The sequence below is a fragment of the Ovis canadensis genome, chromosome 8 (assembly GCF_042477335.2).
Source record: "Ovis canadensis isolate MfBH-ARS-UI-01 breed Bighorn chromosome 8, ARS-UI_OviCan_v2, whole genome shotgun sequence".
NCBI classification, from domain to species: domain Eukaryota; kingdom Metazoa; phylum Chordata; class Mammalia; order Artiodactyla; family Bovidae; genus Ovis; species Ovis canadensis.
The window spans coordinates 26231396-26250682 of NC_091252.1; the positions used below are offsets into that span (position 1 = coordinate 26231396).

The following is a 19287-nucleotide window of genomic DNA, read 5'->3' on the forward strand; positions in this document are numbered from 1 at the left end:
TGAAATTGTGAAAGCAAAAGCACAGAGACTCAGCAGGACAGAGCTAAGGGGGAATAGCAGATAAACGCATCCAAAAAGGCAACAAACAACAGAGTCAGGATATGCATTTTAAAAATCACGAATAAGAGATTCAGGATTCACAAGACAGTTTGAGCCTCTCATTACCAAAGAGTTTTAAGAATTATAATATTTTATAAGAAAAAAAATTAAAACAGAGCAATAGCAACCAAAAAATATTAAAAGCATACCACTTCATTATAAGTTCAATTTCAGCTGTTCCAGGTATTTCCAAACATGCCATGTTTTAATTGGCCTCCCAGGCAGATATCTTAGAGTCAACAAGTCACATCCACTTAATCTTCTATTGATTGTTCTAAAATGCTTCTTGTTACTATGACTACCTTAATCAATTAACTTCATATAAGGTGCAGACAATTTTTTCTTTCTCGTTTCAAAAAAAAAAAAAGCCTGAATTCTTTATTTCCACAAAAAATATCTGATGCTGCCTCTTATCTATCAAGGAGCACTGTGTTGGTAAAAAAAAAAAAATGCTTTATGCCTTTCATTTGAAAAAAAATGTTTGAAGAATCTGCAGAAAGAAAGCCTACAGAATTGCCTTGGATCAATATGATGAGTGGCTTACCAATCTGTGGTGATGAGGATAAAAGTTTTCTTTGGCTATCAGAAAAGTGCCTTGCCCTTGTCCTTCATCACAGGGAACTGGGAGGCTTGTAGTCACTCAAGGAGACCACTCACTGGGAAGAAGAAAATAGTTCTGCCCCTTGGTTTCAAAAAAAGTGCAAGGTCAGCCATTTGTGACTATTTTAGTACCTTACTATCCCGATAAAGCAATTTCACCTGTATGAAAATGTGAGGGTTTTTGGCATGGGGAGGGAAGTTACCCTAACCTGAGCTGACCCACGTTTTCGTAGGCGCAGTCTTGGAAACAACAGAGACATCAACAGGGAATGGGAGGCACAACCTACTGGATGTAAAAGAAGCTCAAGGATGCATTATACAAAACAAGGACTATGTGTAATATTTTATAATAACTGCAAATGGAAAATTGTACAATATTTTTTAATGTTTAAACAACAGGAACAACAAGATTCATGGAAGATATTCATTCTTTGGAATCCAGACAACCTGCACTCAAGCCTTGATATCTGTTGAGAAAATTTAGGTAAGTGTCTTAAACTCCCTGAAGTTTCATTATCTGTCCTATAAAAAGGGACCAGTATAAGTACCTCTAGGGAAGTTTGGGGGTTCTCTATATCTAAGTCTTCCTCCTTTGATCCTGGTCATTTCTTTTACTCGCCAGATCTTTCCAAAACAGAGGGATGACCAGGTCACTTTTCTATCCCGAACATCCCCATGTCTGGAGAACACAGGTCAAACCACAAAGCATGCCTTCCTCCAGTCCAAAGAGCCAGGTCTCAGGCTGTCTGTCCCAGATCATCTCTGGTCACTCGTTTCATTTCTCACTTTAGCTACATCAGATCAGACTTACCACATACTGTCAATCCTTTATAACAGCTGTTGCTGTTGTTTAGTTGCTAAGTCATGTTTGACTCTTTTGCAACCCCATGGCTTGTACCCCACCAGGCTCCTCTGTCCATGGGATTCCCCAGGCAAGAATACTGGAGTGGGTTGCCATTTCTTTGTCCAAGGAATCATCCTGACCCAAGGATCAAACCCGTGTCTCCTGCATTAGCAGGAGAATTCTTTATAGCTGAGCCGTGAGGTAAACCTTTTTTAAATAGCTATATATTTGTTCAAATTACCTCCCTAAAGTTTCCTTGTCCAAACTGTTCTTCTGCCCTATCCACTTAGCAAACTCTTGCTCATCCCTTAAGGCCAAAACTATCTCTACCATCACCACCATTCCAACCGCGCTTGGAGTTTCTGGCCTAAAGAAACAAAGATTAATTTTTACCAGGTGAAAAAAAACTCATTTTTTGCCTGGCTTTCAACAAGAAAAAATATACTATTTGGCACCTACTATGAAAATATCTAGATGCTATTTAACCACAAAGTAAAGCGATTTTTTAAAAATGTAATCTGAGCATCTATAACCTGAGCATTTAAGACAAAGTATGATATTTTTCAGATTCCCAAAGTCAATCATCTTTAAGTCTTCACACTCAAGGTAGTCACTGAATGTGAGAAAATCAGCACACATCCAGAAAGAAATGCCACTTGAAAAATGAGCTTATCCACATCAATTACTTTGATCATTAATATCACCTGCTAGGTGCAAGATGTATCACTTCTAATTTAATACTTTAAAATTGGTATAAATGAATAGACTGACATCCAAACAAGTTAAGTAATTTGCTCAAATATTTGATATGTGGCTGGGCTGCCATCCAAATCTAGGCCTGTCTACCTCTATAGCCCATTCTTTCTCCCTATTGGCCTTGTACTGTGAACAGGGGTGGACATTATAGTAATAGCCTATATATTTTATCCAAAGTATAAGGTGCTATCTCCAGTTGAGTCACTCAAAATACTTGAGAAAAAAGGGGATTGGTGAGGGTAGACAGGTTACATAATCGCCTCAAAACGATGAGAGATAAGCCCTCTTCAAAACATAGTAACATCTCATTAATAACATATATCATTAAAACAAGGTTCCTCCCTGGCATTAGACCTACTGGTAGCTTTTCTTACTTCGGGTTCAGTTCTCTAGGATATATTTTATGCTTGATAAAGTAGGCTTCCCAGGTGGTCCCACCTGCAATGCGGGAGATGTTTGATCCCTGTGTCAGGAAGATCCCCTGGAGAAGAAAATGGCAACTCACTCCAGTATTCTCGCCTGGAACCCCATGAACAAAGGAGCCTGGTGGGCTACAGTCCATGGGGCTCACAAAAGAGTTGGACATGACTTAGCAACTAAACAACAAGTAAAAGTAACAATATTATAGCAGGATGATAGCATGATATAAATGATCACTGAGTTATTAAAAATATTTTTACCTCTTAATTTCTCCAATTGGGTTAATCAGAAGGGGTTTCTTATTGTAGTGTTGGTGATGATCTTAGTGATAGTGATAATTGTATTTAACAAACAAAAATTGTGTATATGTATCTTTACTTCAAATATTTTATGATCTTATGTTAATCTCAAAAGAAGTTTATTCAAGCTCTGCATGAAACATGTCTCATTATACAATAGTATTTCTCACATAGTAAATGTAAAATAAAACAGTTTTAATTAGAAAAGTCAGAAAATGTTACTTTCGTAGGTAAAACTGAGTATGAAGCACACATGGAACATTTTTAGCACATCTTACATTCCTATTCAGAATCACCATTGTTTACAGATACCAATCTAGACACAGACACAGATATAGATATGGAGCATTTAAAATCAATCTGAGGAGACGCTACCACAATGAGAAGCCCTCGCACCACAATGAAGAATAGCCCCCGGCTCACCACAAGTAGTGAAAGCCCGCATGCAGCAATGAAGACCTGGCGCAGTCAAAAATAAAAAGATTAAATTAAAAAGAAATTAATTTGAACCAAGGAAAAACTGAGTTTAAAAGTAGTAACATGTCAAATGTATTCCCAGGAGGAATTCACTTCTTTTAAGTGGCTTCCCAATCAGCAACCAGGAGGAATCAAGCCTGCTTACGCAGTCTGGGTCCCAGTAGCAAGGAAAGGGAATTGGGAGTGATGGCGGATAGAGACAAGGAAGTTCAGTAGAGGTCCCTGCAGGGAGAGGGGACCATTTGCCTCTCTAACACAAGCACAGACGTTGACTCTGACTGTAGCTCTTGCTGTGCTGACTCTCAGCACTTAAAAAGTCCTAATTGGGGCCATGAGTCATGGGAAGCTCCCAAATATGTACAAGCTCCCAAGCATGTTTTTTTCTCCAGTGATGACTTATTACTATTAAATGACTCCATAAAGTGTGTAAATTAGTAAATAGCAAGATTCTAGGCCTATCCTTAAGGTGGTTTTTTTCAATCTTTCAGAAATAATATAAGTTATACAGTTCTTCATGTGCTGAAGGCCTAGCCTATGCTTCTTGCCAGCGAAACTGGAATCACAATAATCAAGGGCTAAGTTACCATTCTGTGTCAAGCAATATGCTGGCGGTAACTAATTTTCTCTGTGAAGAACACTTTACATGCTGCTGGCAATAGGGCAGAATTAGGACTGATTCTACCTGATATACACATTTCCAAGTGTTGCCCTCTCTCCAACCCATATTAACTATCTCTATGGAGTTGAAAAGAAAATGTTGTTCAAGATAAGGTAGCAGCCAGGCTGACTCACCAGGACCAAGTCAAGAAGCTGCATCAGGCAAAACATATTCGTATAAAAAAATCAGTTTTTTATTCACTCCAAAGACAAAACCCAAACTGTGAATTCAATTTGGTTAGGATGCCCTGCTGCTTGGAAAAGTGACCCTATTGTAGGGCGTCATCATCCATCAATTTAGACATAGACAGAGTCTATGACTATGACTCTAGGACTCTATGACATAGACACAGTCAGAAATTATCATGAAGAAGGCAGGAGGAAAAGGGGATGACAGAGGTTGAGATGGCTGGATGGTATGACCGACTCGATGGACATGAGTCTGAGTAAACTCCAGGAGTTGGTGATGGACAGGGAGGCCTGGTGTGCTGCAGTCCATGGGGTTGCAAAGAGTTGGACACGACTGAGCAACTGAACTGAACCGAACTGAGAGCTCCAGATAATTTTAGTTATTTGACTTAAAGAAAACTAACATCCTGGCCTAATGAATGACAAAGATAAAATTAGTTATTTTACGATATTTTCATTGGTACAAGTTACCAAAAGTTAACTGCTGCAAAATTCTAAAATGCACATTGAACACACTGAGAATAAATACTGAATAACATCACTTAAGAATTAATTTGCAAATCTTTTTAAGACTTTAAATTTTATTCCATAAATATTATATATAAAGTAGCAGACAGCAGAGAGTAGAAGAAGGACACCCTAAAAGCTAAAAAGAAATTGTCAATATTAGGTTTATAACATGCCACTAAATAATAATTGATTTTCTATTTCATAATCTGCAACCAGGTAAACGTCATTCACTGGAAGATGTACCATTCCTATGTCAATTCCACATGATGGCCCCTCCACAAAAAAAAAAAAAGCAACAAAAATCCAAATTAAATCTAAAGAAGTAATTCAAAACAGTGATTCCACATCTTAGGCGTGAAAATACATATTGATTGACTGGCTTTCCAACAGTTATTGGACCACATCCCCCAAATTCACCAGGTTAAATGTAATAATGAAGCAAACATTTAGCTAATTAACAACTATACACAGACAAAGAAAAGGCAACAAAAACCTAAATAGCTAATAATTAAGATCCAGATTTCGTTCTGATGAGCAAGATAAAAATCTCAGCTCATCATCCACTTAACGTTTAGACATAGTGAAGGCTTTGCCAAGTACCACAAAATTCCCTTCATTGAAAGGCCCACATCTTCTAGCTTTTCTTCTATGATCCTTTTTCCTATTAGTGTTTCAGTGTTTGTGCTTAAAAACTAGTTTTTAAATTTTTATTATTATTATTTAAGTAAGACATCTTGTTGCTCTACTAGAGATAAGCCAGACATGGTAATCTGTAAATCATTACCTGAAGGCCTTCGATAGCCAAGCGTAGCATGCTTGGTGTCAGTTTAGAAGCTTGCTTGAAGGTGAAGTTACTCCAGTCTATGATCAAAACAAATCCATTCACCTGAAGCTCAGGATCTTCAATCATGGCTTCTAAAGAAAGTAAGATGGCACGCAAAATATCCACCAGCGTGTACCTATCAGCAACAGAAAGTACTGCATTAAATCTGACAACCACCATTTGTAGAAACTATGGAATGTCTTTAGCATACTAAAAATTCCCTTTAAAATAGCTCAGAAAGCTTAAGGAAAATATTTTGTTTAAACATCTTCTAAGATGAAGTTTAGTTTATTCACTATACTCAGGGGACATATTAGAACTTAACATGCATTTTAGCAAAACAAATTCCAATGCTTTTGAAAATTCTATACATATTTTATAATCATTCCTTTTCCTTGCAGGCCTCCTTATAACCTTACAAAATCTCATTTTTAGCAAATGTTCTATTCTGTAAAAATTAGGCATGGTACTTTTAAATAGTTCAGGAATGCTTTTAAAAGTACTGACATTTCATATCTTCACGTGAAAAATTTGAGAATGAGATTTGAAGGAGTTTCATCAATAAACAACACCATGTGTAAACAGCTGTGGTTGAAAGTGTCAACCGATTTTAATTACTTGGACTGAATGTATATCATAAAGATAAAAGAAAAGAAAAAAGGAAAGGTGGGATGGACAGAAAGAAAGGAAAATCAGTAAAATCAATGAAAATAAAAGGGAAAATGTATCTGCCTGTTATTACATAGGCCACCCACATTCAGGAGTTGAGTCTTTATCTTTTTCTACCTTGCAGCTTAGCACAGTCCCTGACACACTGTAAAAATCCAATAAATGCTCTTCCTTTCTTGTAAAACGGAGCTCGAGTGCAAAGACACTAATTGTACACTAAGGCATTGTCTCAACAAAGGCAGTGGAAGTAAGAAGAAAAGAAGCCAAATTTAAGAAGTATGTTTGAAGTAAACTTGTTAAAATTTAATACTTAATTAGATGTGGGGACTAAGATTGTGGGAAAAGTAAAAGATGACACATAGATTCTAGCTTCAGATCCTTGCTTTTGACAGTACCAGTAAGCTATCTAAAGTAAATGATACTTTAGATTTTACCATTTATCAAATGGTAAAATCTTTCATCAAAATCAATAATGCAAAAAAAGGATGCAATTAAGGATGGCTGGAAATGTAAAACTTGGAATAGAATAGATTGTACTTGAAAAATGGGTAGTATACCCAGGAAGATATATCAAGTAAATATCTGAGAAAGTAGATTTCAAACTCAGGAGACAGCTCAAAATTGAAAATTCCAGAACCAAAAGCATATCAATCCCATGTTCACAGAAGTAGAGGTAATGCAATCAGAGCTGAGAGGAAAAAGAGGTAATTGTTCTAAGAGGGAATCCTCGCATTTCAAGAGAAATTAGTGCATTTATGGAAGATGTTAACAATTTTCCTTTTTTAGCACCTCTTCCAAGTTTACTTTTTTGCTCATTCAGGTGGAGGTGTCCAGGAAAAGCTAGAGAAAGAGATCCTGATATCAGGGGAGAGGTGGGATGGGGAGGGTGGTGGATTAGGAGTTGAAATCACTGGGATTTAGTTGAAGTGATGGGCTCACCAGGAAGACGTCTGAGACAATGAGCACATGTGAGGGAGTAGTTCTATTTTTACTTCTAAAAACATTTGGAGGAGAAGGGAGAAAGCGTAGTAGTTCAGAAAGGAAGGAAAAATTAACAGTGAAACCTCAGGCAGTTTCTCACTTTGTCTGGGCCTCGTTTCCTCATCTGTAATATCAGCAGTTTGGAATAGAATCTCTTGAGGGTCCCAGCATTAATCAAGCAAAGGGCCTGGTGTCGGAAGACTTTAAAATGGAATCTTTTCATTGTTCCTCATTAGCTGTGTGGCCCTGGACAAGTCAATGATTTATCACTCTGAGGCTGAGTTCCTTAAATGAGAGCGTCTATGACTATCTCACAGCATCTCACTGGTAGTGGCCAGGTGAGAGGAGGGGGAATGGGAAGGGAAGTCAAAGATATGATTCAGGTGAGAGCATGTGGGCAATGCCAGGTATACAGTGTGTTCAAGAAGGGTTTGTTGGAATGCACACACGGCACACTTTTCACTGTACTGGTGAGCACACTCAGAGTGCACTAGGCAGGGTGTAATCAGAACTAAAGAATATTTGTTTCTAAATTTAACTTAAAAAGTAAAGATAATCTTTAGATAGCTTACTGCTACTGTTATAGGCAAAGAGCAAGAGGCTATTTTTAAATCTCTGGAAAGTATACAGGCTATGTATTTCATGCATTGGAGAAGGAAATGGCAACCCGCTCCAGTGTTCTTGCCTGGGGAATCCCAGGGACAGGGGAGCCTCGGGGGCTTCCGTCTATGGGGTTGCACAGAGTTGGACACGACTGGAGCGCCTTAGAAGCAGCAAGGATATGGCATCGCCCAAATACTATGTAAGTCTATAAGATACAACTTTCTGTAGAGCTCTGTCACTTATTTGTCTTTAAAACTGTAAAATAAGAATGACTGAACACCTTTATCAGTCACTTCATGGCTGGCTCATCTCCTTTTTAAATATAATGGCCTAACACAGTACTGTGACCAGAACCCTATGAACTTACACAGACTGAAAAGTTTGGAGCAGGAAGACTGTATTTCTGGTTAGAATTTAAAGTGAAAAGTTACTCAGTCATATCTGACTCTATGCAACCTCACAGACTATATAGCCCACCAGGTTCCTCTGTCCCTGAAATTATCCAGGCAAGAATACTGGAGTGGGTTGCCATTCCCTTCTCCAGGAGATCCTTCCAACCCAGGGATTAAACCTGGGTCTCCTGTAATGCAAGCAGATTCTTTATCATCTGAGCCACCAGGGAAGCTTGGTTAAAATTTAGCTCCCCCTCTAAAAAAATACTCACTTTAATTTTTGAAATTCATAACAGTTGAAAAAATTAAAAATTAGAACAATCCAACTTAGAACTTCCTCCCATTATGATTATTCTTAGATTTTCCTGTAAGAGTACCAAATAGAATTAAGTAAAACTTGAATTTGAAATCAGCTTTGAAAGAATGATGCACTGTATAATAATAAGAATAAACCATGACACCAGTAAGGGCTGAAAATAAGCGGTAATTTATTTTAAATAACACATTTTAAGTATGGTTTTCCAAAACTGTGTCAAATCAAGAGAAAAACTTACATGCGTATCATTATTCCAAAGGAAATAAAATAAGGTAAATCCCAGGATCATCAATAGAGTAAATCTAACCAATGTTTTTTTTTTTAATTTAATATCTTCTTCCAAAAAGAGAATTAAATGACCTTTATATAAATTATATTAGTGTGTGTGTTTGTGTGTGTTCGTGCACTCAGTCACACAGTCATGTCCAACTCTCTGCGACCCCATGGACCTTAGCCCACCAGGCTCCTCTGTTCACGGGATTTTTCAGGCAAGTGTATTGGAGTGGGTTGCCATTTCCTCCTCCAGGGATCTTCCCAGCTCAGGGATCAAACCCTCATCTCCTGTATCTAGTGCATTGGCGGGTGGATCCTTTTCTGACCTGCCCTTTGAATGCAGTTAGCTTGAGGTGTTTTTATATTTCTTTTATTAGAAGTATACATTATATACTACACATTTAATAGAAGAAATATAAAAACATTCTAGCTATTAATAACGGTATTCAAAGGGCAGGTCAAAACCACTCTTGATGTTCCAATCCTCTGTTGTCAAACATGTCACATTACTACCATTAGCAGCTCAGCAGGTTATTCCTAAGCAGAACATTATTACATGCCAAAGTCCATAAAATATCTTCTGAAGAAATGGAGTATTTTATGAATTTTCTGTCTTTAGGAACCTGACTTTCATTATCCTTGTTAAAACTATTTTCTAACTGCTGTACTTCACAAATTAGATGTTACTACAGTAAGCATTTCTAAAGCTCATGTTTGAGGTTTACACCCCAATTATAGTAGATCCACCATTGCTATTCTTCCCTTCTACAGTGAAAGCCATAAACAATAAACCAACATGTTAATCGAGCTCTTGACTCCTAACTGAGCTTCCCAAAGCAGCATCGGGTAAAGTCTGCATCCGAAATCGACTTGGAGATGATGAAATAATGACACCAGTAAGGAATTTACAACTTGGGACTATGTAAACCATTGCTCTTAAATCAAAGCTGCTACAATATGTAAAATATATATATATATATATATATATATATATATATATAGTCCTTTTTTTTTTTTTTTTACTATCTGAGTGATCAAGAGCAGGGAAGCCTCTTCTCCTGCCTCTGACCTTGCAAGGTTTTGGGGAGTTGCCTGGCCTGTGCTTCTCTCCTGGGGTTCACAAGGTCTCATCCCCTACTAGAGCTGACCATCAGTGCAAAGAGCAACACAAATCACAAACATGTCATTTCCTTCCTACTCTCCAGCCCTTTCTTCAGCCTGACAATGAAAAATTGGCATCTTGGCATCACATTGAGCAGCACAACAGCAAGCAGCTTGCCTTGGTCGTTAAATCAATCAGCCATTATTAAATTCTTCATTAAGGCTGCCCCCAACCCTCAGCTTTCATTAAGCCACATTTCCTAATGTCTAAAGCACTTGTGTTAGAAAGGTGCTAGAGGGAGAGACAAAGGAGCAGAATTACCTTCATTAATGCCTTGGGGTATCATTGGTGCTAAAGATGATGAATCCATCAAGGTGCTTTATATCACTGAGTGGTAATAATAATATCTCTATCTGTGTAACCATTTAAGATTTCAAAAGCAATTTCAAAAGCATTATCTTAATCTCAAAATAAGCCCAAAGTCTCTGTGCATGGCTTAGTTCCTATTATTTTGAAGATAAAGACACAGAGGAGGTCTCAGAGAATTTAGAGTTTTTCTGAAATCACTGTAAGAGTAAAACTGGAAGCCTAGATGAGAAGCTAGGTCTTTCTGACACCACAGAGCTCTCCACTCGTTACGGTGCCAGCACCTAGAACAGAGTTTGATGAATAGCTGTTCTGTGTTTTTATGTGTCAGTGGCATAATGTACATCAGAAGAAGGATCAGAAAGTCGATACCAACATGGCACCAGGCCAGGTATCAGGGCAGCTCCAGTCTGGTCCCAGCAAGGGGCTTTGGCAGAAGGAAAACATCAAGACATCTTGAGTCAGAATGGAAAGACGCTAAGTCTCTACAAACTTTGGAGGCAATATGAAATCCAAAATCATCACATCATCACTAGGCATATGAAGCTGTCTCAGCCTTGCTGAGTATTTTCCAGAATTTTACTGCTATGGAAACATAGGTGAGTGAGAACAAGAAAATAACTGGAAATGAAACACCTAGAGGAAAAATGTCTTTCTTTGGAAAAAAAAAAGTTTAAAAATGTGCACCTACTGCCACCAAAATGAAATAAAACAGAATGAAGTCGTGTTGGAAAAAAATACAAACATTGGAAAGGCAACTCTTCCCCAGGGCAGAATACTGTTTACTTAGCTGCTTAGTACAGTCTTTGTCTTAAGAATATTTATTCTACCAACTTAACTTTCTGTGCCTAATTGTCTACATTCTGATGTTTAACCACGATTTTCTAAACCATAGATGGATTTTTTAATTATCAGGGCTTGCTTTTTTGGATATATTTGTTTTTTTTTTCCCAGATTTATGTTGGTTCACTATCTGTACACACAAAACAAGTTTGACCAGTTCACTTACTCATTGTACAGTTCTGGGTGAAATACTTAGCTGCTCTGTGCCTCGGTTTCCTTATCTGCAAAATGTGGATATTAACAGGACCTATCTCATACGATTGTGAAGAAGATTTAATAAATGAATGTTTATAAAGTACTTAGCATAGTGCCTGACACATATAAAATATATATGTGCATATTAAATATATGACATGCATATATATATGTGTCTGTGTATATATAAAATATTGTATATAATATATATAAAATATGATATATGCTATAATATAGCATACTGTATAAAAGTGTTTTTAAATGAATGAATTAATTAAAATGAAAAAACAAAAGGTTGAATTACATTGCCCAAACAAGTGGTATTCTTTCCACACAACACAGAGCAGGCTGCTATCGCCTCTGCCCGGACTTTTCCGCACTAGCGACCAGTAGCCTCATTGAACACTCACTGTCTCTCTGATAGTCATTTAGCTTTTCATGCTTTTCTTCCCAGAGAGGCTATAAGTTCCTTGATGGTACAACAAATGTGTTATGTGTCCTTTTTTTGCCCCTAGCACCTATTAAAATTCTAAGTATGCAGCGAATGCTGGGGAAAAGTGTACTTTGTAAAACACTGATTTGAATTAAGTACTATTCACTCAGTTTACTTGTTGTAAAGATCCAACCAACATACAAGGACACCTTTTCCCTCACAGCAAGAGTGCCACTGACTACGTTAATGACTATATTAACTATGTTAACATATATATATATATTATATATATATATACATACACATATATACCTCCCTTCAGTGGTGTAAAAGAGCTCAATCTTTCTCTCAGAATGGAGAAAATAAAGTAATTTACTAACAATAATTTGTGAATTTACTAACTGTTGGCTCATGTTTTAAAATATCTTTAAAGATTTCTTTTGAAGCATCCATTCAGAGCACTATAGCAACACCAAATCCATTGCTTCTTTTCAACTTTGTTTAAAGTTGCATATTTTAAACATGAAAATGGCCTGGTTTGGGCCAGACCCAATCAAGGTCCTAGTGAAGTTTGGCACTCCTGGTCATTGCTGTTATTTCAGGATTATTTCTCTAATTACTGCATAATTGTCCTAGTTTTTAGAGACTGTCCTATTTTGTTCAGAGATTTGTTCCAGTATTTCGTAACATTTCTCAGGACAATATTTTTTCTCTTTCATTTTTCATGGTATGAACCAAGGGCATATTTTGAAATATTCTGCAGTGCCCAGAATATTTGTTTAAAGAGCATCCCTATAAGGAAGCAATACAGAAGCTCTGCTGAGACAGAAACCTCGTTAAAATCAGGCTCCCCAGGTGGCTCCCTGGTAAAAAATCCACTTGCCAGTACAGGAGATGCAGGAGATGTGGGTTCAAATCCCTGGGTTGAGAAGATGCCCCGGAACAGGAAATGGAAAATCACTTCAGTATTCCTGCCTGGAGTATCCAATGAACAGAGGAGCCTGGTGGGCCACAGCCCACGGGTTTACAGAAGAGTCAGGCACAGCTGAGTTACTGAGCACAATCTTAAAATCAGCTGTAATACAGCACAGCAGTGCCTCTAGGATTTTGAAGTTAAGGAATCCTGACCCTACCATGAAACAAAAAGTTGAGAAATATTTAAGTACTTAAGTAAACAGAGCCAGGAAGACTTGAAAAATCAGTCCAAAAAATTAAACCTCTTTTTTGGCTTGCTTTTTGCAAATTACCAAGTATGTGTTTCTCTGTAATTATCTAGTTAATTGCTCTTGTCTATTTTAATTTATTTCTAGTTATTTTATTTTATTGCACTTTCACAGAATAGTAAAGCTTTGTGGCTGAGAATAAAACAAATATGTATAGTCTATGGCTGTTTTTTTAAAAAAAATTAAGCTACCATCATCATAATCTTCATTCATTTTGAAGGCTGGCCACATAATTTTCTTTGAGACTCCATGGACTGTAGCCCACCAGGCTCCTCTGTCCATGGGGATTCTCCAGGCAAGAATACTAGAGTGGGTTGCCACGCCCTCCTCCAGGGGATCTTCCCAATGCAGGGATAGAACCCAGGTCTCCTGCATTGCAGGCAGATTCTTTACTGTCTGAGACACCAGGGAAGCCCAATAAATTATAATATAATCATAATTCAAACTAAAGCTTCAAATAGCTGGCCATTTGTATATTTTCTTTTGTATGAAAAAATCATACTGTGGGAACAAACTGACAATAGTACATTTTTCAGGCAAATTCCAGGACAGGTTAGAGGATCTTAGCATGGTCTCACCAATCAGTCTTCCAGCCCTTTCAGACTTTCAGTACTAAAAGTGATAATCAATGTCCATTATGATGAGCCAAACATGCAGCAAGACGGTCAGTGCTTTCTGAATTGCCACTATATTAGAATCATTAACTTCACTGTATTTAATTGTTTTCTAGTGGTTGTTAATCTGATTCCAAATCAATGGTTGTCTGCTGGATTAAATATGGCATCACCAACTCAATGGACACCAGGGAGAGAGTGAAGGACAGGGAAGCCTGGTTCACTGCAGTTCATGGGGTTGGAATGAGTCAGACATGATTTAGCAACTAAACCACAGGAACAAATGTGACATACCACTTGCAGGCTAACTGACAAATTACAGGCCAATTATCAGAATATATGCTATCATTATGTTTTGGTTGACACAATTTACTCATGGACATTCCCAATCATTACATGCCAGTGAATTTCAACCACTCAGATACCTGCTCTCATGCTCTAGGGTCTAGAGCACCATCTATTTTCATTCCAAACTTCCTTTCTTAAGGTAGTGTAATCTGCTCTAGATTCCTGGTACATTATCATCACATTCTGTTGATGAAATCAGGTGGGAAATGTGAAGGTATTGCTGAGTCGTGAAGCAAGGTGCCGTCACCCAGGAAAGCAAGACACCATGTCAGGCACAGAGCACTACTGCATTGTCATGCTGCAGGGTATCAATTCAACCGCTTTTAATTTGGTGGAATCTACTTTTGCTTTCAGAAATTCTGTTGGACAATTTGAAAGAAAGAAGATAAGATTAGGTGAATCTTTTCCAAAGAGAGCCTGCTCAATAAATGTAATAAATCATCTGAACCCCTTCTATGTTTTTTTAAAAAGAACCACAGTCCACACTGGAAGTCATTTTGACATTTCAGCATTTCGATTATCTTTTTATTTTTATTAGGTGGGCACACTGTAAATATTATACCTTCGTCTTACCGACGATTCCATATTTCTTGTAAAGGCTTTGGAAATGGTCCAGTTATTTGCAATAACCTGAAACTGACCTGCACTATATTGCAGCAGGAAGAAACACTATTTTATTTATAGTCACCATCTCACATGTATTTACTGTCTCCAGTCTCCTGAGAAGCACAGAAAACTGTCCTAAAAATTTAATATAGGAGAAAGTATATATCTGATAACTTCCTACTTAGAAACCTTTTTTTTTAAAAAAAATACATAATTCAATTCAACTCAACAAACATTTACTGAACATTAACTCTAGCTTAGGTGCTGTTATAATATAAAGCTTAGTTTTGCTTTTGCTTTTTGTTATACAGACCAATTATTTCATGGGTCTTTACAAAGTTTTTCAAAATTCACAGAGAATATTTTGCTTATCCCCTTTGAGAAGGTGGAAATAAAAGGGGAGGGTGCATTTTCTTCTACCTCATTTCTAGAATTTCCCAATGTAACCCTGATCAATTCCCACCTATTCTTTCTTTAAAACAATGCTATTTTGTTTCTTCTAAAAAAAAATTTTTTTAAGTTATTGAAACCCAGACAACTCACTGAACAACTCAAGGAAGACAGCTAGAATTATGTTGAGATGTGCAGTCTTCTCCAGGGACCCAGGTTGTTTGGGCTGGAGGGATCAGAGCAGGAAGGGGAGAACACCTGACTCACAGAACAGGGGAGGGATGGGGAGGAAGAGAATCCGGCACATGGCATATCTAGCTAACAGAACAATCAGAAGGTAACATCTAGGGAAGGTGGCAGAAACTTCTGTAGGAGTCAGGTCAGATAAGCCCTGAAGATATATAGTGGAGGAAGGAAGAGGATTCAGGCAGAAGGCAGGAAAAGGGCTGGTGACACCCTGGTACTGTTAGAAAGGCAGCTGTCCTGTTGGTTTCAGAGCAGGGCAGAGACAGTCCTTACGCACATGTCCCCATGATAAAGCTTCACAGAAGATACCATGAAGATGGACCTGTTTATCCACTGCTGCTGCTGCTAAGTCAGTCATGTCCAACTCTCTGTGACCCTTTGTATGTAGCCCTCCAAGCTCCTCTGTCCATGGGATTCTCCAGGCAACAATACTGGAGTGGATTGCCATGCCTTCCTCCAGGGGATCTTCCTGACCCAGGGATCGATCCCATGTCTCTTATGTCTTCCGTATTGGCAGGTAGGTTCTTTACCACTAGCTCCATATGTATACTTAGATCTGGGATGGGGGTGGCAGGAGACAAGGAGAAGGAAGGGGAACTTTTCTTAAAGAATATAGGAGGAGGACACTCAACTGAATTTTAGACGAGCTCTAAATACCGTGTGTACCTTTTGACCTTGAAGTACTATTACTTGATCGTACCTATTCATTTAAACCTTAGAAATAGAATTCACAATTATTAGTCTATAGATCCTGTAAGGTATTTTTACAGGACATAGCATTTCATTTTAATGTCCCATATACATTAATGTCACATATGTTGATTTAAAGAAATAATTCTACTTATCAATTAATAAGTCCCCTCCCATTGTAGATTTCTAGGGAGACATACTTTGATTACTAGCAACTTATACTTTATATGAAAGCATAAGATAGACAACTAAAACATAGTTTCTTTAGTAAATCCAGAATAATCACCTTCTCATATAGGTGAGAACTACAAGTGATTTTCAACTTAATTAGGTTTATAAATCAACATGAATATTAGATCACTTACAAAAATAAAGGAAAATAGGTCTGATGTATATTTATGTCTCTAAGGGCTATCTGCCTCCCTAAGGATATCTTTAACAGACTCTGACACATATTTAAACATACCATTCCTCAGCTCCCACTCCACAGTAGCTCAATAAACTAAGTTCCTGCCTAACTGACATATGAAATACTAGATTCTTTCTTGAATAAATTTTTTCAACTTTGATCTACACAATAATTGGTTTGCATAAATCTGCAATGTACTTCTTAGATGAAATAAAAACTTTTTAAAGAGGAATTGTGGTCAAAGAATGGCATTTCATGAGACTTTCAACTTTGCTACCTGATAAAAAGTAGAATAAAATCTCTATAAATAGCCAAAGTAACAAACAGAAAGAGAACTTCATTTCGCCTCAATGGCTAACTCCTTCAATGAATGTCTTAGCTTTATGATTCTTCAGGTAGTAATTTCTCTTTTTATTTACCTAAAAAGGAATTAGAGTAGTTCTCAACCTAAAATTAAAGCGAATAGGAGACCAATCGAAGAGTTAAACACCTGTTAAAAATATTAATTTGCATTCTAAAATCCCAAGACTCTGAGAAGCCATAGGAGATCTATAAGATCTCAGTAACTATAAAGTCTTATAAAATTGCTCCAGAGATGGTTTAAACTAACCAGATGCATCAAAAATCACGGTTCACAGAACTAAAAATACACTGACGTTTTAACAACAGGCTTCCTATGATTCATAATTCTGGCAACATTTTTAAGTTTCATGAAATTTACTTAACTTCAAACTTAATTGAAACTACCTTCCACAAGAGTCTTTTATAATTTCTTATATCTTTCAGTCTAAGAAAATAATTCCCCCGACTGAGGAAGTAGAAGTCATTGTCTGTTATTGTCTATTGTCATGTAGATGAAATCAGAATATTAGTTCTCCTCTATTAAAAAGACAGAGAGCTCAAAAAAGTCTACCAACTGACAGATATGAACATTTTTCACTTCCTTCCAAAAGATGAAAAATCACATCAGACAGGAAACACATTCTTTTAGATTAGTGACAGGTGTACAAGCAGGCCAGTCAGCCTTCATATTCAGTGTCGGCAGCACGCTCAGCAACAGAGGGGACAACTCTTCGTTTTTATTGAAGTGACACACATCGTATTATTCCTTCATCTACACATCACCAAGCAGAGAAGTTCCCAAGCAATAAAGCTACTCGATACTGGTTGAATGCCAGGCTCTTCTTTCAAAAAAAATAATAAATAAATAAAATTGCAGTGCTAGAGAGAGAGAGATATGCAAAGGAGGAGGAGGTCATGGAGGGGAAGGAGGGTGGTGATGATGAATCTAGCTTAAGAATTTCTTTAGAAAAAAAAAAAAAAGAATTTCTTTAGGGAGGAAAGAGGGAAAGTTGTCTGTATTCTCAAACTCATTTCTCCACAGAACAGTAAACTTATTCAGGAGCTGAAAAATGTAGCAGCTTTATTTAGAAGCCAAATGATTTCGATTACACAGCACAATAATATGGTTCAGGATACACTTAAATCTCTAGTAGAAAAAGGGTGCTAGTGAAGTAAGAGTTTCAACTGTAAAAATAAAAGCCCCCGCCACCCCTCAAGGCGACCACCAAAAACTCTTGTCTTAGTTCAGGTCTCTCTTTTTCTCAAGAGCCAAATAAACAGTACCATCAAAGCAGTAAAATGATGATGTTGCTCAAGATACATTCTGGAAAATGGGAGAGTAAAAGAAGACCCAGCACAAGACTGCATTTAGGACTTACCTGCTCTGATCCCAGTTGGCAGCGAAAAGGACGAGAATCTTCCTGCCATAGTGGTCCAGATTGGCCAGGCCCCCGGGGAAACCATCCTTCAGTGCCTGCTTGATCCCAGGGTCAGTGGCCTTGAAGCTTTTGAACATGTCCAGGTTCTGCTGCCGGTACTCAAAGTATTGGGCCAGGAGGCGGAAGGCCTCAAAGTGATGAAACTTCCTAGCCCGCAAGAAGCGTAAGATGAAGGCATCATCTGTGCGGAGAAAGCCAATGTCCGGCCTGGTGATGACCATGTCCCTCACCTCCTGGATGTCCTGGTGCAGCGTGTCCGGATTCTCGTTGAGCTCCAGGCGGGCTTTCTCCAGGGTCTCAGGAGAGAGACCCGCTTGTAAATGAGTCATTGTCCTGCGTGTTCCTGAGCCTTGCCCCTCTCTCGCTGACTGTCCCACCACCAAGCTGGCCCTGGCCACCACCACACTCCAGCCTCCAGGCCTCCCTGCTGCCTGCTTCCTCTTCTTTACAGGAAATGATTTGTCTTGGTGTCCAATCAAGTACCCTGTTGCTCCTGCTTCCCTGCACCTTTTCTCTCAAAGATAGGAACTTCTTTCCCCACCCCACCTTAAAAACAACGTCCTGCCCCGGTTCCCTCTTCCTTTTCCTCCAAAGAGATGCGGCCCTCCGGTGGCCCAGGACCCCTCTTCTTGTCCTCTCTCTCTCCTAACAAAACACCCCTAATTGCACCCAGCACAGGGGGTGCTGATCTTGGTACCGTCCTCTTCTCTTCCGAGATGGTACAAAAACAACCCCCACGCACATCTCAGCCCCAGCACTGTGATGCTTCTGTGGTCCCTGCTGAACGATGCTCCTGCCAGGGATAACGATGGAAATTCTGATTAATAATAAGGTGGCTCTTCAGCGCGCTGAGCTCGAGGCGGGGGAGAGAGAGGGTCTTTGCCAGAAGGAAAAAAAAGAGAAAGAGAGGGGAACGAAGCTTATTTCTCCTACTTATTCAGAGATGCTATTTCTAAGATATTTGTGGGATTCCGTTGAAAACGATTAGGATCCAATTAGGTGGCGACTGCAGAGAGCGCACCTTCCCTCCTCCCCTCCTGGATACACCGTGATCTCTTAAGACACCAGAAGGGTTTTTGGTGGCGTTGGCACCCGCGTGGGCCACCCCCCAACCCCACCCCCACCAACTTCTG

The 19287-nt window shown here is 38.5% G+C and overlaps 1 protein-coding gene across 1 annotated transcript in view; it reads right to left on the reverse strand.

Annotated features, from left to right (window-relative positions):
* The window catches only part of CLVS2 (clavesin 2), a 75224-nt gene extending 56193 nt beyond the window's left edge, over window positions 1–19031 (reverse strand). Inside the window, exons 1-2 of the mRNA XM_069599112.1 lie at window positions 18095–19031; window positions 5636–5810 (exon numbers count right to left, since the gene is read on the reverse strand). Coding sequence (XP_069455213.1) covers window positions 5636–5810; window positions 18095–18483 — 564 coding nt within the window. The 5' untranslated portion in view covers window positions 18484–19031. The remainder of the gene's footprint in view (window positions 1–5635; window positions 5811–18094) is intronic.
* Between the last annotated feature and the right edge of the window lie 256 nt (window positions 19032–19287).